This window comes from Aspergillus pseudotamarii (genome assembly GCF_009193445.1).
Source record: "Aspergillus pseudotamarii strain CBS 117625 unplaced genomic scaffold BDV38scaffold_6, whole genome shotgun sequence".
Classification (NCBI taxonomy): Eukaryota; Fungi; Ascomycota; class Eurotiomycetes; order Eurotiales; family Aspergillaceae; genus Aspergillus; species Aspergillus pseudotamarii.
Genome location: NW_022475020.1, coordinates 433,213 through 459,603, shown reverse-complemented (window position 1 = coordinate 459,603; position 26,391 = coordinate 433,213). Strand labels below are relative to the sequence as shown.

The following is a 26,391-nucleotide window of genomic DNA, read 5'->3' as shown; positions in this document are numbered from 1 at the left end:
ACTGCATGTACAATGCCATCACAGGTACCAAATAACCCAGTTCACGGAAGTGCAACGCCATCCACCCACTGCGCAACCGACGTAGGCTCTCTCCCCAACAACCACCTCAAAACATTGGGACTTCCCTTCAACCCGCGCCGATTATAAAACAAAATCAAATGTTCAACTGCATCACGAACAAGATCACCCCGTAAATCACCCTCACTCGCCAGTCCGAGACCCAGCTCCCCATCTCCCTTCTCCTCCCCACCATACAAAGCCCGAATGAGTTTATTCACGCCCGTATCAAAGGAAGGCGTCTTCAGCTCGATTTTCTTCCCAATGCGCCTTTCGATGATTTGGATAATCTCCGTCTCGGAGATGGGCATGGTCGAGCATAGGGGGTATTCGGCTAGATAATGCTCTTCTCTCTCGTTCAATACCTTGGCTGATGCTTCGGCTAAATCCGCCAGGGCGATCACGCTGTTCTCGTGCTCTGGTTTCCACCATTTTTCGAGAACGGGGTTTTCCTGTGCCGCTAGTGCGGCGACGGGGTAGGCGTCTAGGAACTTTTTGGCCTCGTTAGGATCCCACCTTGTATATATACTAGAACATAGACGAAAGTAGACTTACATTTGTCGGCTTAAGAATAGTCCAACAATCAAGCGGACTCAAAAACAGCCGTTCCTCAACATAGCTCTTCAAATCATGTTGAAGAAGATTCCGATGTTGGGTCCCAAGAACGCTCGAGAAAACGAAATGCTTAAACACATTTCCTTCACGTCGAGACTCAGCAACAGCAGCATCGATCAGATTGAAGCCGATTTCTTTTTCATGAGAATGCAGACTCGGCAGGACGGCGTTGATAGCTGTGGCGCCGTGGAGGAGCTTGCGGCAGTCGGATACGGACTGGAGGTCTGCTGTCACGACATCGGCGTCTGGGTAGTTGGCTTTGAGCTTTTGAGCCGAGGTTTCAGAGTGCGCGGCTAGACGGAGGTGGAATTTTCCCTTGTTGTAAAGGAGGGGGATGAGGCGGGAGCATTGTTTGCCACTTGGGCAGGTTATTACGAGGGTTTCGCTCATCTTGGGGTTTGGATAGTGTATTCGGACTGTGGTTTAGGGCAAAGCTTGAGGATGTGAGATCTGGGGCGGGTTAGAATTACCCAAAGCCAAGGTATTATACATGTAAATGGCGTCGTTTACTGAAAAGGTTTCTCACCTCGTCGGAGTTTCTTTTTCATTAAGTACCTCCGGCCCCCAACTACGGTATTAAGTACATATCTTTTCTCTTGGCCGTATTGGGGCTCAGTACTTAATATTATGTGGGCGTATTATCAGAATACCAAACTCCAGTCGAAATGCATTCTAGTAAGATTATTGTCATCACAGGTGAGGTCTACATGCACAGACACTCATGCGGTCCATGGACCTAACTGGGTTTGTATCATAGGCGCCAACACCGGCATCGGGCTGGAAACAGTCAAATCCCTATTGCGATCCAGTCAGAAATACCACATCCTGCTCGGTGGTCGCAATCTTGAAAAAGTCCAACTGGCATGCCAAAGCCTTAGTTCGGAGACACCGGAAAGCTCTGTCGAGCCGTTCCAGGTGGACGTTGGAAGCGACGAGTCGATTGAGGCAGCTTTTAAGCATATCTCGGCCAAATACGATCGGATCGATTGTCTGATCAACAATGCCGGTTAGTGAATCTTCCTCTACCTACTGAAACTCATCTAACTGAAAACCCAGGCGCATGTTTTGATGCCCACATCGCGGACGGCCGCATGACAGCCCGAGAGGCGTGGAATAAAACATGGGATGTGAATGTGACTGGGGCCCATATCATGACTACGACTTTCCTTCCACTGTTGCTCAAGTCACAGGATCCTAGACTGTTGTTTATCACGAGTGGGCTTTCCTCATTGCAGGGCTCTTCAGATCCTAAGAACCCGAAGAACGTTTTCCCACCGGCGGGACTTCCGAAACCACTCCCGTTTGTCGGGTATCGGTCCTCGAAGGCAGGCCTTAACATGGTGATGGTGGAGTGGGCGAAGGCACTGGAGAATGACGGGGTGAAGGTGTGGTCTGTCGCTCCTGGCCTTTTGGCTACTGGGTTAGGGGGTAATACGGAGCTGTTGAAGAGGCTGGGGGCACAGGATCCTAGGATCGGGGGTGATACTATCCGACGGGTAGTTGAGGGAGAAAGAGATGGTGAGGCTGGGAAGGTGGTGCGCGAATACTTGACACCGATTCAGCCATGGTGAAGAATGGTGTTAACGGGAAGTGGCATAATGTCTATAGCCTCGAGGGCACAGAGAGTCTTCTGAATCTAGTTTTGATAATCTCATCGGAGCTACCTAGTCACTGTGATGGTAATATAGTTCATTCAATATTTTATCTGGAACGCATTCTTGATCCTGTGCAGCAGGCTCAACTGTTATATTCAAATCGATGTACCAATACTAGAATAACTCCGCATTCCCCAAGGCAGCGAGTTCATAATCACGTTGTAAATGTTCATTGAAAGCCAATTGCTAAGAATAGGAGATACAAGCTACATCCACCGAAAGCAAAACGCCTAGGATAGCGAGTGGATTCAAAGATAAATAAGGAGCCGAACAGAAACCTAGTTACATAAATCATCACAAGGTGGAGACCGTTGGCACTACATGAGATACAACAAATAATCACCACAGTAGCCCATTCATACTCAAAGACCCAACTTCTTACCGGCCTCACCCCCAATAGTCTCCATCAGGCGCTGCCGAATATGCTCACCAATCACCGTCTCAACCCCCGAACCATCCAAAGCCTGGCACTTAAGGTCCAGATTCCCATTCAGGAAGAACGGTGCACTGTACCTTGGCCTGATGTTGTGGTTGACAACGCGGTGGCGCGCGCTACGGTAGTATCCGGCAGTCCATTTCTGCATCATATCGCCCATGTTGATCACGTAGGAATGTTCCTTGACCGGAACAGGGACCCAAGTCTGCGTTGGCGGATAGAAGACTTCCAGTCCCTCTGTGTCGTCCTCCTGGAGGAGGACGGAGACATTGCCGAAGTCGGTGTGATCGCCCACTAGAACCTTTGTCAGAGTTGCAAACTTCCAAGTAGAATCATGTAATTCTAGGACATACCACCAAATTGGTTATCGTGCTTCACCGGCTGGGGCGCATAATAAAGAAGACGCAGGGGAGCGGAAGGATTAACAGTCAACTCGTCAAAAACATCAGGCGAACACCCCCAATGTTCTGGAAGCCCACGCGCAAGGACCTTGAGGATCACCTTGACCATTTCTAGCATCTTAGCGTGATACTTCATGACAGGAATGCGGAAGTCTTCGTCCGCGAGAACCTTGGGCCACTGGTTAGGGCCCGTGTGGAATGTGCCAGCCTCAGGGGCATCCGCAGGTGTCTCCCGGCCAATGATGAAACCCTTTCATAATTAGCACTTCTCGGTGGGTATTCAGATAGTGACTACTCACCTCCTTTGTATCCGGTAAGAGACCCTCCTGGTGCACCTGCAGCGCAGGCGGCTCGTAGCCACGGAACGAACGACCCATAGCTTTTCCGATCCACGTCTCCATCTTGTCCTCCCTCGGCAGAGAGAAGTACAGTTTGGCGCAGTTCAGGACCGTTTGGCGGTCTTCTTCGGGGATGCCATGGCCGACGAGGTAGAAGAAGCCAAAGGTGGTGCACGCATCGCGCATGGCGTCGACGACTTGCTCCTTAGCACCTGGGGAGGCATTCTCATCGAGGAAAGGACTGATATCTACTGTCGGGATTTCAGTGGGAGGTGCCGCACTGTTGCTACCCATTTTGCCTAGGTTGATATATGCAACACCGGTATAGGATGTAGAGATCCAAAACTTTCAAGTCGACAAGGAAATAGAGTCAATTGTACGCAAACAAGAAACAATGTCGGTTTGTACTACAGATAAACAGGACTGTTCAATCGACTTCTTGTTTCTCTGGTCACATAGCTGCTGTCTAGAGTTGTTAGTACTTTTGTTTGGTCAGCCTGGTCAGCTTCCTTCCAAAATACCCCGTCTTAGCTAACGATCCATGGGGCTGATTCTAAAAGATTACTCCGGGTGTCTTAGAGGCTAATCATTGCATGCTGAAAGGAGTATCCTTAGTCTGAGCTAACCTTTCGCAGAACTATCTTAAGCATTATTCCGGTTCAATTCTTTACAAAGTTAGTCCGGGATTGCTATTGCCAAGAGAGTCAGCATATTCTGAAAGGTTACTCCGGGGCTGGAGATGGTGAGAATGGATTGAAAGTAGTAAATACTAACGCGAAGGAGGAAATACACACCACAAAGGAAAGAAAATGGCATGATATAGTGAAATAAAAAGTAATTAAAATATAGGGAAACAAGATAGAAGCCAAGATTTGTCAATTCTAGTATAAAAATTTGCAAAATCCGTGAGGATACAGCAGAATACAACATTACTCACAAAGCGAAAGACTCTACTCCATCGTACCAAGTCCACCTTTTACACTTCCTCCTAAGTCCAGAATCACTTAACTGTCGCTCAAAATGTCCGAAATATACGACTGGCTCGTTCAAATCCCCGTGAATGCGAGCGATATGCAAGCGTGGACCAACGCCCGTGAGGAGCATCTCTCGCACCTCAAACCATACGTCGCCGATGGGACTATTGTTTTCGCAGGTCCCACCCTGGCAGCACACCCCAAGGGACCAGAGGACACACTGGAGATCACAAGCAGTGTCATGATGTTCCGAGCGAGGACTGAGGAGGAGGTACGCTCTATCGTCAGCAAAAATCCATTTGTCGAGGTGGGAGTTTGGGATATGGATCGTGCGGTGGTGGCGCCTTTCAAATGTGGTGTGAGGACGGGGCCTTGAAGATTGACTTGAGCTTTGGGGTGAATTTTTATTGTATTTCCAATTAGTGTAGAGCTGGCGGAGTGTGTGCTTGTAATGATTGTTACTTTTGTAGATGATCTATCTGACTTTAAAAAATGTATGACAGATTCATAAGTGGAGATTAGTTAAACTTGCATTGGGGATATATTCTAATTAAATTACTAATAGCGAAAACAATCGTAAAACCACTTCCAGTCTCTGTCATCACTTAAAGTCCATTCTTTTAGTCGTAAGTTCATATCATCCAGAAAGCAACACACTCTTCTCTCAACCATGCGGGTGCATCGAAGGAGAATCACTTATGCCTTAATCGCAAGCTTGGGGCCGTACTTAGCCACACGAATCGCAGCGTATAACAGACCCGCGGCGCAAGTCGGTACACCACCAAACGTCCACAAGCTGTGCCAGTTAAGGGAGTCACCACCGGTCTTAAGGATCGCGCCACTGCTGGGGCCGCTGATGAGCACACCCAGAGCGATAATGGCATAACCCATACCGACTCGGGTTCCCAGTCTCGATTTATCTTTGGTGAGCATGGCAAGGCACATGGGCGGCAAGCCAATAAGAGCACCACTCATGAAGCCGGAGAGCAGCGCCATGACGATAATCGCTCCTTTGGAGTGTACAGCCATCATGACCAGCATCAGCATACCCGAGATTAAAGAGGCCGGTACGAGAAGGTTGAAGGGACCCATCTTGTCGGCCATCTTGTTGGGGATGGTTCGGCCAAACACAGATGCAGCGTTGAAGATGGTAACCAGATAGAAGGCGAGAGATTCGTCGGTGATGTGCTCCGCAGCGGAGTAGTAGGAAAGGTAGAACAAGATAACGAACAAACCCATATAGGCGATGAGAGAGGTGAGGATAAATGCCATGTAACTGACGTCAGTGAATGCGGTCGGGTCCAAGATGGCGCGAACCTTGGGGGGCTTAACACGAAGCTTCATCACGGACAAAGGGATCAGTAGGGTTCCCAGCGCGATGAAGCCAATGACGCGAACAGCCCAAGGGAAGCCGATCTCGTTGATCAGTCGATACAGAACGACGGGATAAATGACACCTCCAAGGGCGGAGCCCGAAGCAGCAACACCCATGGCCATGCCCATTTTGGTGCTGAAGTACTGAGGAATGATAGCGACACAAGGCACGAAGAGACAACCGGTGCCGATACCGACTACGAAGCCTTGGGCGAGCAGAACTTGCCAGAAGGTCTTGCAGAGACTGAGCATCATATGCCCAAAGACGACCATGAACCCACCGACGATAAGGAGAGTGCGGAGAAATCCACGGTCGTAAATCGGGCCAACAAAGAGTCCCACGAAGAGCAACATAAAGGCTGCGATCGAACCGACCCAAGAAATATCGGAAGAACTTGCGGTGAACAGCTTCCCAGATTCATAGTACGTCTGGTAGGCACCGAAGGTGTTGAGAATACCCCAGGTGTTGAAATAGAGCATGAAACTGCCCAGGACATTCAACCATGCCAGGGTACCTCCATTAGGCGGGGGCGATGGTCCACCGGCCGGTCTGGATGGTGGTTCTTGAGGCTGGGGAGCTTTAGTCTCCATGCTCTTCTCACTTCGTGTAGTCGTATCGCTCATGGTGGTGGTTTCGCGATTCAAGTTCCAGCAGTTTCCGTTTCGATTCTTCGGAGACTTGACTGAGTTCGGGGTTATGCAAAGGAGTGACAGCCGTAACTATAATTATAATATTCCTGATGCAAGCTTGATACTAGTTTGCACGATCCAAGCTTCCTATAAATTCTCCTTTTGCCTTTATATACAAAATTGTTAGTCGGGATTAGATTCGGGCGCCCTCGGGAAATTAACTCCATTTGTAAATACTCGGAGATATTTGGTCTTTCAGCCTTCGGAGGTTGTTGGTCATCCATGGATCTCATCCTTGTCATTTCCTTGTCATCTTCCTCTTAGGGCTTCTTTATGCGCGTGGTGATCGCCAGCGTTGAAAAAGAAACTCCGAATGTCCAATCATCGTCCCCCACACGGCCCGTTCCGCCCCACTTGAGCCCGAAGCCCTTCGGCGTTGACTTTGTTCGAGCTTTCCTGTAGTTACTAAAGAAAACTTTTAGAAGAATAGGGGAAATTATTTCAAATTCGATTGAGTAATATTGGACAACCCCTGAAAAGTAGATGCGTAGTGAGTTGTTCGCTGACAGGAAAGTCCGCCCAAGATATATATTCTTTTACACAGCGGCCTCATTTAGCTTCAAGCCATCCCAATCCTTCACGACTATCAATAACTATATACGAGAGTTGTATATAAGACTGTCAGCCCATGTAAAGAATATCACTGTCGTAGAATTATCTGATACACTACTCTACCAAGTGAGCAAATGTCTATGTAAACTCCAGAATCGCTCCAATAGAGCTTGATCTGGCTATTATCCTCTGGACACATCACATAGCTGCCCAACCGTCCTTTCGGACCAATAAATCCAGCACGTCTCGCAAGTCCGGATTACAAAATGATAGTGAATGCCAACGACTCAACACTCCACCTACCGCGAATCCTCTGTCTACACGGCGGCGGCACCAACGCCCGCATCTTTCGCATGCAATGTCGAGTCCTCGAACGGATGCTCCGCCCACACTTCCGACTAGTATTCGCTGAAGCGACCCTCCCAGCACGCCCAGGCCCCGACGTGACGTCTGTATACAAAGACTACGGGCCATTCAAGGCATGGCTGCGCGTACGACCCGAAGACCCAGCCGAGGACGCACACAACATCGTGAGAAAAATCGAGGACTCGCTAGCCGCTGCACGACTCGCAGACGACTGTCGAGGCGCGACGGGAGACTGGGTCGGTCTACTTGGTTTCAGTCAGGGAGCTCATCTCGCCGCCGGCATCCTTGCTACACAGCAGGAGCTGCGGCGACGGAATGAAGATGACGAGGTGTGGCCGGCCTTCCGATTCGCCGTGCTGTTGGCGGGACGGGGACCACTGAGATGGCTTCGTCCGGATCTCCCTATGCCTCGAGGCTTTGTCGATGCTGCGCAGTGTACAACTGGTGGTGAACCGTTGGTTGCTGTGGACTTGTTGCAGGATAACCGCCTACAAACTCCGACTGTTCATGTTCATGGGTTGGCGGACCCAGGATTGGAGTTACATCGCAGGCTTCTTTACCAATATTGCGATACTCGTATGGCGGCACTTATTGAATGGGGTGGGAATCATCGCGTACCGATTAAGATTCGAGATGCGGCTTCCGTAGTTGAGCAGATACTATCCGTGGCTCAGCAGACGGGCGTCCTAGATGGAAGTTTGTAGGTTACCGACTGTCCAGTAAAGCGGCACGCTATGTGAAATCATGGTGGGATATTGTACATATTTAGAGTAGAGACGTTTTATAAAGGGTGAGGCTGGATATCCTTTACGCTATACAAGGTTTATTCGAAGTCACATAGTACGTCTTTTTTGCTGAGTATGACGAGTTACTGGTCTGTGATGAGTATTTGATCGGCTCATGGCTTATCTCAAAGGGTTAACAATACGATAGAACCACACAAGGAGGCTAAAGTTTGGACCCCACCGGCCACTAGCTTCGGAATAACTTTATGGATTTAACTTGGAAGATGATAATAACCATAGAAGTGGGCCAAGATCATTGGGTCGATTCAACCATATGAACGTCCAAAGGAAGGAAGGGTAGTGTCTAGAGAATGTTATTCCGTAGCTACTTTGTTGACCTTCTTATGAGGGAAAATGTCCCCGGAGAAACTAAATACGATGTTGTGCACTATAGGCACCCGGGGCTGAAACTGCTCTATTTTATAAACCTGTAAGTGTGGTATGGCTATCAGGCTATCTAATATATTAATAAAAGTAACTGAGAATAGAGGAAAGTCTGCATACACAACTTAGAACGTTTCTGATACCGCTTTAGTCACTTGGCTACTTGCCTAGAAACGAGGATAATGATCGTCCCTACACCAGAGATGACCACAACCCCAGAAATTGCCATTGTCGGTGGTGGCATCGTCGGTCTTGTCCTCGCTGCCGGGCTCACTCGGAGAGGTGTCCAAGTCAAGCTTTATGAACAAGCGCGCAACTTTCGAGAGATTGGTGCCGGCATCGGATTCACGAAGAACACGGTGGGATGTATGGAAAAGATCAACCCGGCCGTCGTGACGGCTTTGCGCTCGGGTGGCGCTGTCAATGTTTCGTTAGACCAGCAGGATCCCAAGTCGTATCTGCGATGGATCGACGGCTACGGTCAGCAACGAGAGGACGATCCGATGTACCAAAAGCCGCTGTTGAAGCTTGACGCCGGCGTCAAAGGATGGGAGACGGTTCGTCGCGATCAGTTCTTGGAAGATCTTGTCAAAGTCATCCCTGAGGGGGTTGTTCATCTACGGAAGCGACTGGAAACTATCGACGACAACGAGAACGCGGAAAAGGTCTACCTGAACTTCACTGACGGAACTAGAGCTGAAGCTGACGCTGGTAAGTTTTGAATGTTTGCTTTGTGGCTCGTAGTCCGGCTCGGCTGATAATCACGTCCAGTCATCGCATGCGACGGCATTAAGTCCAGAGCACGACAGCTCCTACTTGGACAGGACAATCCTGCCTCTTATCCCCAGTATACGCACAAGGTCGCTTACCGCGCGTTAATCCCTATGGACAAGGTTGTCGCAGCGATTGGAGAATATAAGACCTTCCGCCAGCATATGCATGTCGGTCCGAATGCACACCTTATCCATTACCCCGTCAACACTAACACAATAGGAGCCACTGTCGTGGTCTCCGACCCTAACGACTGGCCACAAGACAAGCCTACGACGGCCCGTGCGTCTCGTAAGGAGGTTTCCGAAGCACTGGCAGGCTGGTGTACTCCGGTCCGTAACCTTGTCGAACTGTTCCCGGAAGAGCTAGACCAGTGGGCACTCTTCGATCTGTTTGAATATCCAGTACCCAAGTACAACAAGGGGAGGGTATGCTTGATGGGAGATGCGGCGCATGCATCGAGCCCCCACCACGGGGCCGGAGCCTCTTTCGGAATCGAAGATGCGCTTTGCATGTCCACATTGATGTCCGAACTTATCATGGATCTCCGGGAGCATCGCACATCCAAGGCGACTGCGTTGCGGACTGCATTCGAGACGTATGATAAGATCCGTCGGACAAGAACGCAATGGCTGGTCAACAGCAGTCGGCGCGTTTGCGACCTCTTCCAACAGCCAGAGTGGGCTAACCCGGATAAGCGGGTCAAGACCGAGTCCTGCTTTGAGGAGGTCAAGGATCGTTCGTTTAAGATCTGGCACTTTAATTCTGCTGCTATGGTTGATGATACGATTCGCGAATATAGGGAAAGCATGAATTTGGCCACGAACAAGATAAAGAGCGTTAATGGTAACGATGGAGTGAGCGTGGGTTATGGCACCAACAAGGCGTAAGCCTCTTTCATTTAGACTTTCATATCTCATTTACAAATCCTAAGCAAGCCTATGAGATCAGGACAAGGTTTGCATATCGTCCGATTAGTACGTGCAGAATATCAAAGACTAGTTGAGTAATTCAAATTCAAATCCAAATCTATAATATTGACAGTCAAGACAAAACACATTAATCCCTCCACAAGCAAGCCCTAACTCCCATAAACATAAGAAAATCGTCATACCCAATTACAAGTCAATACCTATTTCCCCTCCAACCACAACGCTTTCACATCCCTCTTTACCCCCTTAGCCAAACCCTTGATTTCTTTCTTGAGCGCCTTCTTCTCCTCCTTGGAATATTGGCCATTCTTCTTGGCTGCCTTCACCTCACGAACATATCCTGTCAAGAGGCCCGAGGCAGTTTCCACCGCACATTTGGTGCACTGACGCTCATCCGCAATGTCATTGAGCGCCACGGTGAGTGCTTGCAAGATCTCCTTGGTTTGAGGCTGTTGAAGTTGGTGATCCAGATGAGGAGTCTGAGAGGGTCCATGCACAGTACATGACGAGCTAGATCTTCCGTTAGAGCTTGTAGATAGAATCATGTGGAGCCCTTGGCTTACCCTTGCTTCTCGGAGTAGATAGACGAGCCCACTGAGACGTGGGACTGGGACTTTGCGTCGCCCTGGAAAACGGTCTTTTGGGTCATTTTGCTTTGTTTAGGTGAAACTGTTTTGAAGCAATGAGAACTGGTTATTAAGATTGTTCTGAAGTTTCTCGATATGGTCTGATGAATTGTAAGAAGAAGGTAGAGTAGGGCTGGGTTTATATGTAGCGACGACCAGGAGATGGGTATTTCCGAAAGGAGTAAATATCCCGACCTCGGATATAGGGGCTCGGCCGAGGGATTCGGAGTTTCTTTTTGGTCAGCAACCAGTATGTCACTTTAGGCCTACCAAATGTCAGAATTACACTGAGTATCCATCAGAGTTGCATACTACTTAATAGTTGCCTATGCTGACTGAAAGTGGCTTATGATACTCAATATTTGCCATCGGGGATATCTCTCGGGCTATTTTACAGTTTTAGAGATGTTCAGTCATACGAGGCCCCTATTTGACGTCGTGAAGTGAAGTGCGTACTGGTGACGTAGAAAGCTATTTTTGCTAATTTAGCATGCATTATCATATGTTCTAGTTAATGCTATTTATTGGAGTTATGTGGTTTCACCCTGGGAGGCCGATGAGAAGGCGCTAGAAATGCAGATTTTGTACAAATGAGGTCGTTAAGAATAATGACTGATGCAGAATACCCTCAGAAAGCTATACCTGCTGGCAAAATCTCCAGATTACGCTGAAGTTCAAGCTCAAGCATCCTGGCAAGATTATTAACAGGCGCCATATGACTCAGGGCAGCAGAAATGGCCTTGCACTGTGTCGCGAACTTTTGGTTCAACCCCTTGCATGAGCGGGAAAATTCGGCGCAGATGAATAGCACGATCGGTGTGAATGGATGAACCTAATCTTTCAATCAGAACTGCTTGAATATCCCTTGAGGGACTAGTCTTGCCTTGAAAGACCCCATCTGGGACAGCTTGTGTGCCTGGCTGAGGACCCTTTCCATCGCCATGGAGGCCTTGGCCTCATAGCTTCCGTACATGTCCTGGTACATTCCTGCACCTTCAGACACCGAATTTAGGGCAGCAAAAAGAACTAACACGGCGGCTTGCGCCAACATATCGATAAAGATAAATGTGGGATCGGATGGCTCGAAGTCAGGAGCGACGCTTGACAATGTCATCTGGATCTCTGGGCTCAATATAATGTCAAGTGCTCGATGGCGTGCAATACATTCCTGGGATGTGGGGTCTAGGATCCGTTCCACATTGCATTGGTTTCGGTGAGAGAGGCAACGTGCGAGGATGGTGAGCATGACGATAGAGTTCGCGTAGGGCGATAGCTGCTGATCGCTTTTTTTCGCCATGGCCGGGGCCAGATATTCGGTCGTAACAGCCTTTTGATTTTGAAATGCCGTCTCTGGGGCGGGCAGGCGTGTGAGGATCTATGTAGGTTAGTAATTCGTGAGCTACTTGGTTACCTTTCTGGACGACAGAGCTGCCACTTGCCATTTGATCATTCATGGCCAGCGGCAGACCGTTGACGAGATTCGCATAGCGATCGAGCGCATAGGCTGTCCAGAATGTCCTCCGTCTCTCCTCGATCTCGACCCAGGAAAGACTGGATGTCTGCCAGGTATTCGGGTTATCAATCTGATCAAGTTTCACAAGATGGACAAGATGGAAGCAGCGACCAGCGCTAATCCATCCCTTGCTGGGGTTGCTCTTTAGAATCTCGTAGAGAACCAGAAGCAGCCGCGCCTGGACCACCTCGATGGGAAGAGCCTCGTTCGGCATATTTTGCTCCCACACATCCAATAAGCAGCAGGTGTGAGTGTACAAAATTGGTAGAACACCCTGGAATTGACTTCCCATTGACGCTGATAACGTTCGCATGGCATATTGCAAGGTGGTGAAGGGCTCTCTTGCGTCTGACTCGTGGGCTGCCCGTGTATAGTACCGCTGCTGATGAACGATGGGAGCGAACGGGTAAGCGCGGTCGAAGAAAAGATCGTCTCTGTGACCGACAGTTAGTCGATTCCTGCCTCGTTGAAAGTTTAGTATGTATTGAAACTCTTACAGATCTGCGCGCTCTAGCGCTGACAGCTGAACGGGTAAGTGGATTGGCAGGAACTGCGGTGTCATTGCCTGGGAGCCCAGTTCCAGTGGGCTTATGCTGGTGTCGATCGGACATGCAGACGACACTGATTTGGGTATATTGCTTGGTGGGGTTAGTGCTGGGGAAATGTATGTAGACTCCGGGAAGGGTCCGATATGCTTGCACCATTCGCTATCCAATTCCAATGAAGGGATTGCCGATGGCCATTTGGGGAGTCCGATTGACTGCGCATCTAAAAAGAAATCATCCGGTGATCCCTGTGAATGTATGACACTGCCCTTTTCAACGTCGCCAATGTCGACATTTACCGATTGATCTGCCTCCAATACTTGTCGCGCAGGTGTTGAGCTTTCTCGTCTGGTCGGTTGGGCCTCGGAATTCTCATATAACTGGCGCTCGAGCGATGCTGTACTTTGCGTGATCAGATTAGCGAAAAGTTCTCTTAAGCAACTTCTCACACAAGTGAATCCCACCGATGCGCGATCTAAGAATATTGACATGACCCTTCCTCGGGCCTCGCGGTCGCCGCGTCGTATTCGTAACACATGGTACACCCAGGTTGCGACAGGTGCCACATTGCGGCTGGCTCATATCGCACTTGAGTTTACGTGAGCGACATTCTTCACAGGCGAGCCCTTTATTTTGACGGCGGCTCTTTGCCGGTTCGTGGGTGATGTTGCTCATCAGGACTTGTGGTTAGAGTAATGGCGCTTTCATTAGGGCTGAGTTCGACAGGGGTGCGAGCGGCTCAGCTCAATTTCATTCTCAAGAGAAGACCGGCGTACGGCGTAGTCTCTGAGAACCACAAGATAAGCTGTGCGCTTTATTCTTCAAAGTATATAGTGTCTTACAAACGTAAGGCAAGCAATCCCCAATCGAAAGGGCCACACAATTGCTTTCCTCAGTTAGAACCCAGTGCTGGTCATTGTGGGAACAGACGTGAGCCTTAATATCTATACTGTCTAGAAGTGCGGACTAAAGGTATTGAATAAAAATTCAAGCGCAGGGAAGAGGTCAATAATTCTATATCTAGTCTGTCACTGCGGTGGTAGAGCATACAATCTCACTTGGAGGCTGAAGACAATGTAAGGGCCTGATTTTCAGGCCCTGGCTGCAGAACGCCACGTGGGAACAGATTGCACCAACCCCTCGGAAATTCCGAGATCAACTGAATCTACTCTGTATAATTTACTGAGTTATAAACACTTGCGCGCTTGAATGTTTGTTAACATCATGATCCATATCGATACTGACTACAGAATCGCGGTATCGAGAAAATGAACAAACCACATTGAGGCCTCCCCAGTGCCAAGAACATATCAAGCCCTATACGAGGACCCGGTTACAATCATATGAGAATTACGTAGTCATCACCAACTGTTGGTAACTGGGTCCACACCCTGACCTTTCTGCCTAGTGCCAACATAAATGGATGGAACAACCCCATATTCACGCAAAGAGCTGAGTGGATCCGTTTCTCCGCATGGCTGGATAAGTAGCTTCGCCAAATACCAATCATAGCAAAGTTCCAAACCAACCTTACGAACCACATCAGCACTACGCCTTCTTGGTCAAAGCGCCTTGGCGGGGATTAATTTTTTCGCCTATTTCTGACGAATAGGATGACTGACGTCCAATGCTCGCATACGCTGATTGCCGTATAAAGGAAGGATTGACGATCTGTCAGCGCTAATTGACTCGGCATTGGGACGCTCCACTCCTGGGACTTGTGTGGTTGTATCCGCTGTCAAGACTCAAGTACGCATCATGAATACAATTGTATTATCTGGAAGTCTTCTGCTTCAGGTCCTGCAGAACGAACCTGTTGACGTGGTGGCAAGATAGATAAGGAGTTATTGAATAATACGCACGCGATTAGAGCTATCCAAGCCGATCGGAAAAGTCTACGGAAAGTCCTCTTAGCGATGGCATGCATAAAACCAAGGGTTCCATTTCAAGTAGTGGGTGGGCTCCATTGAACTGGACCTTTCCACTGTTGCTTCTGCTTGAGACAGAATTCTACTCCTGTGCCTGTTCGATGACCCGTAGTTTGGGTCATATTGGTATAAAGTTCCGGACAAAAGCTTCGTACCGCTCACTCAATACTCGCCGAAAGCTTACAGTCGGCGCTGACCCTGTGCAGGGATACACGTCAGGAGGTATTTTCATTGCCGAGCTCAAGTAGAACTTCAGGCACGAAACTGTATCTCGGTCATGGGTATAATGTTGATTCTTCCGTTTAGCCGTTAGGAGAAGATAGGACCGTTTGCTTGACATCACAAACGTCCAATTCCCACCGCTCTATCCCTTCTTCATTCAGCGAGGTTGTTACCTTGATGTCGCATTCGTCAGGTTGTGCCGAACGCATCAGACGAGGTTTCGCATACGAATCCCCACACAGGAACCATACATGCCATAATCATATCGGCCATATGCCCCATCTAGGAAACAGCTGTTAGCGTGCCATACTTTAATCAAACGTACCGAAGGCCATCCCCAACATAGTTATGGAAAACTCAGCTGGTCTCTAGCCTGGCTGAGCCTCACATAATCGACAGAAGTCTCTATCCAGACCGTTCATTTCCCTACCACAAGAGCTTCTACAGCTGTTTCCTCGGCGCCTTCCTCCCCTTTCTCAGCAACGAGTTCTCCCCATTACCACGCCCACCTCTAAACACTCCATCCCCATCAACCAAGCCCCGTAACTCCCACACATCAGTCACAGCAACAGCCACAGCCACAGCTTTGGTATTAACAAACTCCGCAGCAACTCTAACAGACTCCACCAACTCCCCCTCCCCAAGACGCTTCACTAACAAAAGCGATTCATCCTCCAGGGTCCTCCAATCCCCAATCAGAAACACAAATTCATCCACAACAGTCCCCGTCGCATACTCACGCAAGAACCGAACTACCTCATTAACCTCCCACCCCAGAAAGGGTGATTTATATGAAGAATCAACAGGAGGATACGTCGCATCGTCATGGGTGTATCTACATAGCGCGTCTCCGGTATTTTCTATGAGTAGGAGCGTTGGGGGTGAGTTTATATCGATGGCTTGCGCGTAAGCTTTTGTGATAATTGAGGTGAGAACCTGGGTTGTGTTTAGTTCGCATTATAAGCTGTGAGATATTTTATAGGAGGTTTATTCGGCGGTTTTTTATTCCGTACTTGAGCTGGGATGTCGTGAAGACAGATTATTGGGATGAGGGATTCGCTCATTTTGGGTTTATGGGTTCGTTATGGTTCGTGTGTAGAGAGTTGGGCGTTAACTTTTGGTGTGTTGCACTCGGTTTTAATAGGGACAACCCTAGTTGATGGGTGTTCTATATATCAAGTCAGTTGAAGGCGTAACCGGTTGGATGGAGAAGGAAGAGAGAAAGACAGGTCAAGGTCAAGTAGGGTCAGGGTGGGGAGTAGAGTTCAGCCAAGCAAGAACTTAAATTGGCGCCACATGGGGCAACCTCCACGCGGGAAAACGGGTAATAAAAGCAGGTTTAGGACAAAGGAAAATTACATACGACAGAATGACAGTTAGTGTGAAAGTAAGAAACGCAACTACTTCCACGTGTCTCGGACTGCCCTTTGTGACCACTGATATGAGCTGCGTCGCGTTTCTTTTTCGGTAATATTGCCACTCGAACTCTAAGCAAACCTCCGATGTCAAAGAGCCATGGATGGTAGTGTGACACATTGGCGTGTCAAACCAATCGAGCGAGCAATCTGGACGCGTTTGGGAGAGAACTTAGGGCACGCCAGCTGACACGGAACAAAGATATTCCCCCGGGTTTGATGTCGCTCGACCCGTGCCATGAGAATGGCTAGACTGTTCTTGGTATAGCCAGTGGTGGGCTGTGTTTGCGTATGTTTGTGTATCTCAATTTCACACTCTTCGGCCCCCCTTGGCCTTCCCTTTTTTTTTTTTTTTTTTTTTCCTTCATTTGTTGCATTTGGGAAATCGATGGTTGGAGTTCTTTGTCGCAATGGGCTCACTGAGAGAGTACCTAAAAGTGTTTCGGTAAAAATTGCCCGAGGCAGAAATGTTAAATACACATGCGTGAATTCTTTCTATATCTAGGTACTTTCTGTAGATAGGGCTTTCCTTCGTATACGGGCTCCATTTGTCGCTGGTCGCGTTTTCGCACGGGTGTGGGCATAGACGTGGGACATCAACATGGGCATGGGCGTTAGCATACTGGAAACATTGATCGACACCGGCTTACTGAATCTGTGGGCTTGTCGTACATCTAAATTGGCGTAGGATTCCTTGTCGCAGGGGGATGTTTGGAAATCGGGGGCTGATACTGCATTTAGGGCAAAGTGTACTGGTTCTCTTCCGCCGGGGGGTGCGATATGGTTCGTAGAGGAGGGAGGGGTATCTTTTCGTTAGCAATAGGGCGCTAGGGTCGCAAGGTGTCGCAATCGAAAGAGTTAGATAGGGCCAGTGATGGTGTTAATGAAACAACCATCCATTTAGTAGTCGCGCTCGGGGTCAACTCTGTTCTTTTTCCGTCCAATACCAACTAAGCCGATCATCTCGGACCAGAAGCCCACTGGTGGGGTAGTTATGCTATTCTCATAGGCGTCGATTTCCGGTCGCTCCCAGACGAGGTCTACCTCGTGGGGTCGGACATAACGAGTCTTCTTGACGACCTTCCAGAAGATAAACAGGCAGGGCGCTACCAGCTGCATCGTGTAGTTGGAGAAGAAGTTGGACACGCTCCATGGGGTGAAGGAGCTATATCCGTAAAAAATGATCACGAGAGTGTGAACCGTTACGGCGAGGTAGGCACCATAGGGCTGGAACCAGCCACAGTAGGGCATCTTCGTGCGGTCAACGCCTTGGGCCTTGCAGGCCCAGTAGTAGTTGATGAAGGTGACGGACATAATGAAATAATTGATCAGGCCACCACCGGTGACGAGATTGACGAACCAGGTAATGGCCTGCGCGGAGCCACTCCCGACCTGGAGGAAGGAGAGGAAGGGGAAAAGCATCACGACACAGAAACAATAAATCGGCACGCCGGATTTGTTGCAGTAGCGTAAGAAACGAGGAGCGCGGCCCTCCACAGCCAAACTGTACAGGGATCGCGTGGCGCAATAGGTATACGTATTGCCGGCAGAAAAGATGGAGGTGAAGATCAACGCGTTGACGATGTGCGGAAGCACACTGATGCCCAGGTTTTCCATGGCAATCACGTACGGCGACGCTGCTGCTGTGCTGCTGTCACCATCACCAAAGTAGATATTGACAAGAGCCGGGTCATTGTAGGCGACCACAATTCCCACAGCGAGTGAACCGATAACAAAGAAGATACAAAATCGATAATAAACGGTCTTAAAGGCCGATTTGATGTAAACGCTTGGGCGCTGAGCCTCGGCGGACACCATAGAGATGTACTCAGGACCGACAACACAGAAGCTCGCGCTCCAGAGAGCGGCAAGAAACCCTTCAAACCGACCCAGATCGCCCTTGGTATGAAACTCAGCGAATGGACCAGGGTTATTCCAGTAGCGAAACCCATAGACGTCGTGCTGGGGATTACCGCCGACCATTGTCACAAAGGTAAAGGCGAAGAGGATAAAAATCAGAATCAGCTTGCCTCCGGAGAGCCAGAATTCTGCCTCTCCGTAGAATTTGACCGCAAGGATGTTCAGAGAGCTATATAAATTCGTCTGTCAGTTTACAATTTCAACCAAGACCCCCCTCATTATGGGGTGGTAGTCCATCAAAGAGCTAGATCAGATATCCTTACGCGTAGCAAATAATAACAGCGGCACAGATTCCTGCCGTGGGGCCAGGTTCCGTCACAGTGGGATTCCAGAAGGACATGACCATACTGAGTGCCGTGATCTCAAATGGAATCAGGAAAGCTTCATAGAAGAAGAAATTCCAGCCGGCAAGGAATCCAAGAGCATCATCCACCCAGTAGCCCGCAAGACGGATAAAGCCTCCGGACACCGGCATATACGTATTCATTTCAGCGATCGAGTTATTCACCAGTCCAAGGATGCAAGAATAAAGTGTGTAGGCAATAAACAGGCTGCCAGGGCCACCCTTCGCGAGACCGCCGCCAATGCTAATAAACAGGGCCGTGCCGATCGAGCCACCGGCGGCGATGAGCTGGATTTGACGGTTACCGAGCCGGCGATGCAGGGTCCCCATGTTCTCCCCGACATGAATACTACCGCCCTCTCCTGAGGTGGAAGGTTCAAGCTGGGTGGTTTTCTCCTCGTTCAGCCCCATCTTGGCGGTTGCAATGGGAATAGAACGCGGAAGAGGTGAGGTTTTTAAAAAAGTATTCGAGCGAAACCCGGGCAGATTGGCTCAAAAGATAAGAAAAAAGAGATAAGATAGGATCAGGAAAGAGAATTGGCATAGGGTATTGGATTGCGATAAGACAAGAGGGAGAGATGAGGGGGAATTGCAGCGCATAATAAATGCTGTATGAGAGCAACGAAGAAAGGGAAGTTGACTTGACACTCTCACGGCGTGCTCTATCCAACTCGTGTCGTACAGAAGAATTCTTGTCCACAGGGTGGGCGATGCTGCGATATTTAATCTTAACAGGACGCTAGGCAGGCCTCTTTTTTATTTTATTTTATTTTATTTTTCCGGCTTCTGCAGCTAAGCAATGACGCTGCGTATGCAGTTTACCCGGTCGTATCTGAGGAAGGTTATCTTGGCCATTTACCGATCTCTCAGGCCAAGCCCTAAGGCCGGCCGCCCCCAACCGCTCCACGACCTCCCCTCTCATGCCATGCATGTTACATTTCAATCTCGGCGTACACCTTTTGTTCACAATTCTAGTAACTGGTCACACCCCTACAATGAGCCAGGGATCCGTGAGCGCCCAGCATGCGCAATAATATACGGCAACCGTAGGCTAGCCAGTCAAAGCCATTGATTGCCCAGTGGCCAAGCCGCTTATCGTGTCTGAGAGCCGAACGATCCAAAGTTCGAGGGTTAGCGTCTAACAAAGAATTACTGGTGGTTATCTTAAAACGCCAAAGGGTCCCAGCCCATGGCACTATTATGATAAAAGATTTCTATCTTACCTTCGACAGGCCAAAATAGGCTCGGGTAGGTAGTCCTCGAATGTATCTTATCCCTACACACACGCACACATACTACTGAGAGAGAATAAGTCACAGAGACGGGGCTCCCTCTCTCGGACTTTTACTTTATTAAATTGCGGCAAAGACGGGGTTCCTGGTAATATAATTAACCCTAGAAAGGAAACCAAGGGCCGGTAAACTGGATACAGACACTTTTGGTGGATGGACACTAGGAAGCAACGTAATTTTTGGGAGGTTGAAATATGGACCCATATGATGTTGTCCAATAGGATTGTGGCTGATTTCGTGGCGATGGACACTAACAATACGAGGGTGTGGGGGAGAAGAAGGAACAGGCGAAAAAAAAAAATGAAAATGAAAAACATACAACAGAAGGGATTCGCTGGTGGTCACCCACCCAACTACTAACCTTCCGGCGTGTGGCTTAAGTACGGCTGAGCGGACGGGAAGCCCTGTTTTCCACACCCTATGGTCGTATGTACTAATCTTTTACTGGCATAGAACTATATACAATTTATAGAAGAAGAGAAATCAATGCTCTGGCTCCCAGTATCAGTGAAGACTGCAACACCAATTGATTTATTCCAACTGTACTATCTACCTATTTCACAAGACCTATCGAGAAATAAATATAGTAATATTATATATATATATAGCTTCTTGGTTTTCTTTAACCTAGAAACTGTTATAGTTTCTATTGTGAAAGTCAAAATAAACATATATTATAAGCCATGCCATAGAATATATATATCAGTAATAGATAGGAGATAACCTAAATCCTATCTACTCGCCTCAAGCTACCCACAAAACTACCTACAGGCCCAGTATAACCCCAGATTAGGATAATAGACCCAGTGGAGTTACTCACAACTCTTGACGTGCGATAAACAACCATCCTGCATGAAGCTACTAGCAAAATCATCCGTCGAGAGTCTGTTTTCGCCTCTCTAATCCGAACACTACGAAAAGCCATTACCTGATTGGGATAAATGATCCCTGCGAGAAGATAGCGGATACTGGCAGGATCCCGAAGCTCAAGCTTATTATAGTCATCCGATACGTTATCTCGGGTTTAGAGTAGACTCAAATCATGTCTGGCACACTGGGCGGGATCTAAGCGTGGTCTTGTGGCGTCGTAGGTTCCTGGTACTTTTTACCGTTCAACCTTCGTAATTCTCGCACAATTTAAGTTCTGTCACTGCCACCCTGTCAGAAGCATCCTATGTGCTGAAACAAAATATAGCGATGCGTCGTTGGTCACGCCAGGACTGTATGACCAAACACAGGTCATCAATCCAGATCGAGCCCGTACACACTGCCAGGCATGACTATTTGGGAGCACATTTTACCCACGACATTTAACGGGCCCTGTGGATAATCTTAAAGGGTAGCTGTGGAAAGTTTACTTGGGACCCCTGCACCAGTCCGTGCGCTTATCAACGATTGACGAGAGAAATTAGATACAAATCTAGCTGTCAGTTGTATAGATATCTATACTATCGAAGCAAGCCCGTTTAACACACCTAGCATCAGTCACAAGATTAATATAGAAAGCCGTAATCTCGACTACCGAAAGAACATATATCGATAGTAAAAATACCAGGCAGTTCGATAAGTTATTAGTACTTAACGAATCCCTCGCTCTATCCCGGCATATCATGGTGCTATTCGAACTACCAACACGACTACCAAGGGCACGGTACATTCATGGCTACGTAGACAATTCTAGAAATCAATACCTTTTGACCTATAGTCAAACTTTGCATATTCATTCATATCTCCGCTCTCTGGAGGTACGCCTGGCCAAAATCGGTATGAAACCAAATCTTCAGACTTTCTATACCAGCTAGCGGAATTTTTATCCTAGAATAACTCCGTAGGACCTTTCCCCCCCACTGACATACTTGCCTTGGCTCAATATAGTTCCCAGATTGAAACGCTTGGCTACATCTACCGTGCCTGTGTATTGCTGCTACTAAGAGCGTAATACCCCTCGCAGAGCCACGAAGATTTAGCATTAAAGAGCTTTGAATATTAGAACATCATTGCGTAATCATTCCGACAGATTCAACTATTCAAGACACAGGCGTATGTCAAAAGTGATGGTGGGGAGCGGGGATAGGTATGAATCGAAACGGACTGACGGGCCAAATCTGTCGTCTATCTTCCGTGATTTAATCGTACCCCTCAATTTACTTGTGCAATAAAGTTACAAAGTCCTGATATTAACGGTTTTGTAACAAGAATCCACAATGTGTTTGGCCTCGACCATTCTCTTGACCCCATTGAAATATGCTTTAAGTTACCCCGCTGCCCAGTCTTCTCCACCTGCCAAATGAGCTACCGTGGATCGTCTTAATATAAACCTCTCATTCCTCTACTCTACGGAGTCTACTTAATGCCTCAGCACATATGTAATCATTATCCAATAGTTGAGATAGTCGAGTTGCTAAGGCCTTCCACACCCAGATCATAATTCGAATGATGATATCATTCCAGGTCGGTATCTTCAAGCTAGACACGTACTTGGTCGCCATCCGCTTCGCTGTGCAGAAGATCGCACCCTAACTACCAGTGGTTGCCTTGCCAGCTATACTACCAAGACTTGTTTACCATACCCTTAGAGATCACGTCCTCGCCCATGTGTGCTTCGGAGCCCATCTTCACAAATACCTCTCTATTCGCCTCGGCCTGTGCAGGTGTCTCCGATGTTTGCGTAATCCTACCTGGACAGACAAACAACGGGTGATTTCAGCTTTTGGGGAGTGTTGCGACTGAATAATATTAGGAAAGCGCAATATAAGACCATTGTAACTGACCGAGGAGAGGTTTAACAAGAGTAAAGGCCTTCGGGCTTACCAAATACGCAATCTTTGCGTATGCATTATATCAAGCCTAGGCTGTTGCAGCGTTCATCGAAAGCCTCAAGAAGCTAGGTCATTCTAAACACTCAATCAGCCCACCGTTGCTAACTATTTCGAAGTGCTCACTTTACGCAAAGACAAATTAGTCGGATTGGATATGTCAATGCGCTCATTGCCCTAAGGCGCTGGAAAAGGAATCCCCTTCTCGCTGGAGTTGATAACATCTACTCATTGAGCGATGACTCGGGTGAAGAGCTCACGCTGAGCCCGGGGCCGTGACTTATAATACCTTTAGATGCTGTCGCAAAGGCGACCGTTGGTATAAGCCCCCCCAGCTCAATGGCTTCGGATATGGCCCGGCAAGACAGTGAGTTTTATCAGTTTTGGCGCAGCATGATGTTCAATTATGTGGTTGGTCGTGAGAAAAATGTCTGGTTTGGTCCATAAGCGAACTACGCAGTTGCACTTTAGGAGTCAAAGAAGGTGTCTGACGATGTCTGATAAACAGAAAACTTGAGTTATCTGTACGTCAATATACTGAAGCTGCCTGCACCGGTTAAGCGGACGGCTCTGAGACACAGATCACCAATTTCCCCCTTGCATGCCTACCGGCCATAATGTGGAATGCCTGTTTCTCACCTTAGTGCGTCAATCCGTCTTGTAAAGATTATGACCTACCTGAACAGCATCTTCAAACGGCCACGTATCTCCGATCAAGGCACTTAATTGGCCCGCCTCACATAGCTTTCTTAGCCTTTCAAGTTTGTCCGTACTAACTATAGCTGTGACCTGTCTATACTCCCGATCTACCCCTCCTGCCCAGACAGGCAGGAATCTATTCATACCCATTTTTAGCAGGCATGCAAGCATGCCCAAATAAGTATAGGATTCGAGCACCGGTCCAACTGATGTATACGTGTGACCCACACCGCATTTCAAGATTGCGGGCGAGGAATAGCAGAGATCCTGAGATCCACGGGCATCGATGATTTTGTCGAATGGTTCTTCTCCATATACCTCCGTAGGAGTAGTGATAGACAAGTCACTCGAATTGTTGTACGACACAACATCATTGCAACCGAGCGTTTTCGCCACATCAAAAGAAGCAGCAGAGCACCTACCTACAATACGCCCTTCCTCAGCAACAACATGAGAAACAAGCTGCGTGACAAGATGCCCGATTCCCCCGCAAGGAGCATTAATGAGCACCCGATCACCGGGTCGGATATCCGCTGCATCCAAGAGTGTTAGAGCAGTTGTGCCCGAAACGGGTAATGCTGCCGCCTGTGCGAACGAAATATTGGCTGGTTTGCGAGCTATGCAACTCACATCCACGACGAGATATTCCGCCAAGGCTCCGGCACCTTTTAGATGTTGCCCGACAGGAATGGACCCGAAGACGGGCGTTCCAGGCGGGAAGTACCGGTGTTCATTGTCTGGGCTGGGGGCAACTGGGACTTCTTTGCCGGTTGAGAGGATCAGCCCCGAGAAGTCGGTTTCTGCAATACAAGGCTTGTTTCGGAAGATGAATGGGACGAGGTTCATCATTATGGTTGTGCCGGGGTGTAGGGACACGTGGGTTATGCGGATGAGCACATCGGTGTTGGTGCTTAGGGTGGGAATGGGTTGCTGTTGGGATAGTTGGAGAACTCGTTCAGCAGAGCCTGCGTGACTGAACGTCCATGCTTTCATTAAGTTGGGGAGTGAATGTGCCATAGATAGAGGTGTTGTAGGAATAATATGTCTGGAATGCTCCCAGTGGGTAAAGGCTGGCTGTGACGAGGAAGGGCAGAGAAAGATATACTCTCCGGACCTCGTATTTTAACTTTGTGGCTCTTTGTCTGCCACCACCTGGTTGATTGATTGTCTTGGTGTTCATTTATGAGACTTACACATAAAAAAGCAAAAATAAAAGAAACATACAACAGGAGGGATTCGCTGGTGGTCACCCACCCAACTACTAACCTCCCGGCGTGTGGCTTAAGTACGGCTGAGCGGACGGGAAGCCCTGTTCTCCACACCCTATGGTCGTATGTGCTTTCCTTTCTACATACAAAGACTTATATAGAGTAAGATGGCTTGAAACGGAGCAGTTAGTTCGGACTACATATTCATGATGGCTCTGCACCTTTCTGAAATGGCTCGTTTAATCCCTTGGGGACTTTTGAATGATACTTCGTGGACCTACTTTTTGCAGTACCCCCAAGGATTTCCTTTAGTATAGTTTTATAGCATTGGGTAATGCTCCAGTCACAGCAGCTCACGATCTATTTCTCCTTGGAGCCAGAACACTGGAATCCCCAACAGTATAAGATTGTTAAATTTTAAACTTAGGTTATATGATAGATGTGTTTCTATATGACATAAATCTCGTATGAGAAGCTCTATAGCTTTTACTTAACCGAGCCTAGATTTATAACATCACCAAGGGGAAACAGACGTCGAAAACGCAATATAGTAAACTATCTATTAATACTATGAGGACTTGAAAATATCTGAGTAGAATATAACTAACTACCGTAACTGAGGATTCTTTTAGCACATATTCTATTATCTTATTCAGTAATATTTAGACAGAGGGCTTACACAACCTACTTATCAGAAAAAGAATAAAACCTCAGTTACACTCTATAATACTGTTGTTACCAAGGAAAGACGGAGAGCCAAAGCCACCGCGGCTGAAAAGGACAACTGGTAATCGTAGATACCCATATATTTGGAGAAGGCCATGGTTGAGATTGTCGATGAGAACCAATATCAAAGTAAAACAATGACGTCGGACAGACAGCTTCTTTATACGTGCCTTGACGTCACTCGCATTATCCACACATGACGATAAAGGGCAAGTGACCCCTGAGATTTATTCCATGTATAGGTCCAGATGTCCAGGCGTTGTAAAATCATCCGCTCATGATATATGTTTTTCAACTCGGACCCTTGGGCTGATTTAGCCGGCATTGACCTCTCTGCGGTTGCTACTGTAAGCTAATAGTCCTAGGAGCAGAACTTTCAACTCAGCCCAGTTGAACATAACAATCCATAATCCGAATGCCCCATGTACTTTTAGAGTATATGTCCCTGATGATCTTGAAGACATCAAATATCTGCTGGTCCACGCTTCAGACCATCTTCCGGAAATTAGGCGGGTCAGTGTCCAGCTCTCCAGAATCCAGACCCACATAATTTTGATGCTTCGCCTTTGACGAAACAGGCCTCTGGTTATATATATGTACCTGTACTGCTGGGAGAAGTTGTTTATCGGTTGCATTTGGTAGATGTGCCTGCAATCATTATACCTAGTTTCAATCCGCGCACTTTCACATATCTTCGAATCCGTTCTAAACTTATCAAATGACATATTATCTATGACCTGGACCAGTTTAGGGTCGGGCTATTTTCCGCAGTGCTAAAGAGACCCTAGCTAAGCCGCCGAAGACTTGC

The 26,391-nt window shown here is 48.1% G+C and overlaps 12 protein-coding genes across 12 annotated transcripts; 4 read left to right on the top strand and 8 right to left on the bottom strand.

Moving 5' to 3' along the window:
- Window positions 1-41: 41 nt before the first annotated feature.
- On the bottom strand, window positions 42-1,062 carry BDV38DRAFT_278708 (SDR family oxidoreductase; the record flags this gene model as incomplete). Its single annotated transcript, XM_032058816.1, has 2 exons — window positions 42-548; window positions 613-1,062. The coding sequence occupies 2 exons, from the start codon at window positions 1,060-1,062 to the stop codon at window positions 42-44; spliced, it is 957 nt and encodes a 318-aa protein (XP_031917987.1).
- Window positions 1,063-1,337: 275 nt separating this feature from the next.
- On the top strand, window positions 1,338-2,243 carry BDV38DRAFT_268191 (putative short chain dehydrogenase; the record flags this gene model as incomplete). The annotated part of the gene is made up of 3 exons (XM_032056729.1): window positions 1,338-1,368; window positions 1,430-1,678; window positions 1,729-2,243. 3 exons carry the CDS (start codon window positions 1,338-1,340, stop codon window positions 2,241-2,243), a joined length of 795 nt encoding a protein of 264 aa, XP_031917986.1.
- Window positions 2,244-2,689: 446 nt separating this feature from the next.
- On the bottom strand, window positions 2,690-3,796 carry BDV38DRAFT_268190 (isopenicillin N synthase family dioxygenase; the record flags this gene model as incomplete). Its single annotated transcript, XM_032056728.1, has 3 exons — window positions 2,690-3,057; window positions 3,117-3,414; window positions 3,464-3,796. The coding sequence occupies 3 exons, from the start codon at window positions 3,794-3,796 to the stop codon at window positions 2,690-2,692; spliced, it is 999 nt and encodes a 332-aa protein (XP_031917985.1).
- Window positions 3,797-4,522: 726 nt separating this feature from the next.
- Window positions 4,523-4,852, top strand: BDV38DRAFT_278705 (uncharacterized protein; the record flags this gene model as incomplete). Its single annotated transcript, XM_032058815.1, has 1 exon — window positions 4,523-4,852. The coding sequence occupies one exon, from the start codon at window positions 4,523-4,525 to the stop codon at window positions 4,850-4,852; it is 330 nt and encodes a 109-aa protein (XP_031917984.1).
- A 320-nt stretch (window positions 4,853-5,172) lies between these two features.
- On the bottom strand, window positions 5,173-6,566 carry BDV38DRAFT_295729 (major facilitator superfamily domain-containing protein; the record flags this gene model as incomplete). Its single annotated transcript, XM_032062768.1, has 1 exon — window positions 5,173-6,566. Exon 1 carries the CDS (start codon window positions 6,472-6,474, stop codon window positions 5,173-5,175), a length of 1,302 nt encoding a protein of 433 aa, XP_031917983.1. The 5' UTR covers window positions 6,475-6,566.
- A 792-nt stretch (window positions 6,567-7,358) lies between these two features.
- On the top strand, window positions 7,359-10,288 carry BDV38DRAFT_295728 (uncharacterized protein; the record flags this gene model as incomplete). Its single annotated transcript, XM_032062767.1, has 6 exons — window positions 7,359-8,158; window positions 8,248-8,298; window positions 8,779-9,338; window positions 9,399-10,010; window positions 10,045-10,099; window positions 10,201-10,288. The coding sequence occupies 6 exons, from the start codon at window positions 7,359-7,361 to the stop codon at window positions 10,286-10,288; spliced, it is 2,166 nt and encodes a 721-aa protein (XP_031917982.1).
- Window positions 10,289-10,530: 242 nt separating this feature from the next.
- On the bottom strand, window positions 10,531-10,979 carry BDV38DRAFT_278701 (uncharacterized protein; the record flags this gene model as incomplete). The annotated part of the gene is made up of 2 exons (XM_032058814.1): window positions 10,531-10,840; window positions 10,894-10,979. The coding sequence occupies 2 exons, from the start codon at window positions 10,977-10,979 to the stop codon at window positions 10,531-10,533; spliced, it is 396 nt and encodes a 131-aa protein (XP_031917981.1).
- Window positions 10,980-11,800: 821 nt separating this feature from the next.
- On the bottom strand, window positions 11,801-13,689 carry BDV38DRAFT_278700 (uncharacterized protein; the record flags this gene model as incomplete). The annotated part of the gene is made up of 4 exons (XM_032058813.1): window positions 11,801-12,331; window positions 12,360-12,903; window positions 12,967-13,411; window positions 13,479-13,689. 4 exons carry the CDS (start codon window positions 13,687-13,689, stop codon window positions 11,801-11,803), a joined length of 1,731 nt encoding a protein of 576 aa, XP_031917980.1.
- A 788-nt stretch (window positions 13,690-14,477) lies between these two features.
- Window positions 14,478-15,694, top strand: BDV38DRAFT_236621 (uncharacterized protein). The gene has a single exon (XM_032053481.1). The coding sequence runs from the start codon at window positions 14,936-14,938 to the stop codon at window positions 15,188-15,190; it is 255 nt and encodes an 84-aa protein (XP_031917979.1). The 5' UTR covers window positions 14,478-14,935; the 3' UTR covers window positions 15,191-15,694.
- Window positions 15,398-16,490, bottom strand: BDV38DRAFT_174891 (uncharacterized protein). The gene is made up of 2 exons (XM_032051989.1): window positions 16,178-16,490; window positions 15,398-16,100 (listed from the first exon to the last, which is right to left on the bottom strand). The coding sequence occupies exons 1-2, from the start codon at window positions 16,226-16,228 to the stop codon at window positions 15,606-15,608; spliced, it is 546 nt and encodes a 181-aa protein (XP_031917978.1). The 5' UTR covers window positions 16,229-16,490; the 3' UTR covers window positions 15,398-15,605.
- Window positions 16,491-17,479: 989 nt separating this feature from the next.
- BDV38DRAFT_268186 (amino acid permease/ SLC12A domain-containing protein) lies at window positions 17,480-19,253 on the bottom strand (the record flags this gene model as incomplete). Its single annotated transcript, XM_032056727.1, has 2 exons — window positions 17,480-18,668; window positions 18,763-19,253. 2 exons carry the CDS (start codon window positions 19,251-19,253, stop codon window positions 17,480-17,482), a joined length of 1,680 nt encoding a protein of 559 aa, XP_031917977.1.
- Window positions 19,254-23,506: 4,253 nt separating this feature from the next.
- On the bottom strand, window positions 23,507-24,666 carry BDV38DRAFT_278697 (NAD(P)-dependent alcohol dehydrogenase; the record flags this gene model as incomplete). The annotated part of the gene is made up of 2 exons (XM_032058812.1): window positions 23,507-23,578; window positions 23,629-24,666. 2 exons carry the CDS (start codon window positions 24,664-24,666, stop codon window positions 23,507-23,509), a joined length of 1,110 nt encoding a protein of 369 aa, XP_031917976.1.
- Window positions 24,667-26,391: the final 1,725 nt, after the last annotated feature.

What these genes read in the sequence shown, in the direction of transcription:
- BDV38DRAFT_236621 (XM_032053481.1), top strand. Translation starts at nt 14,936, where the DNA reads ATGCATAAAACCAAGGGTTCCATTTCAAGTAGTGGGTGGGCTCCATTG.
- BDV38DRAFT_174891 (XM_032051989.1), bottom strand. Translation starts at nt 16,228, where the DNA reads ATGAGCGAATCCCTCATCCCAATAATCTGTCTTCACGACATCCCAGCT. An exon ending in TTCACGACATCCCAGCTCAA is followed by an intron (nt 16,101 to 16,177) that starts GTACGGAATAAA and finishes AACACAACCCAG; the next exon opens with GTTCTCACCTCAATTATCAC.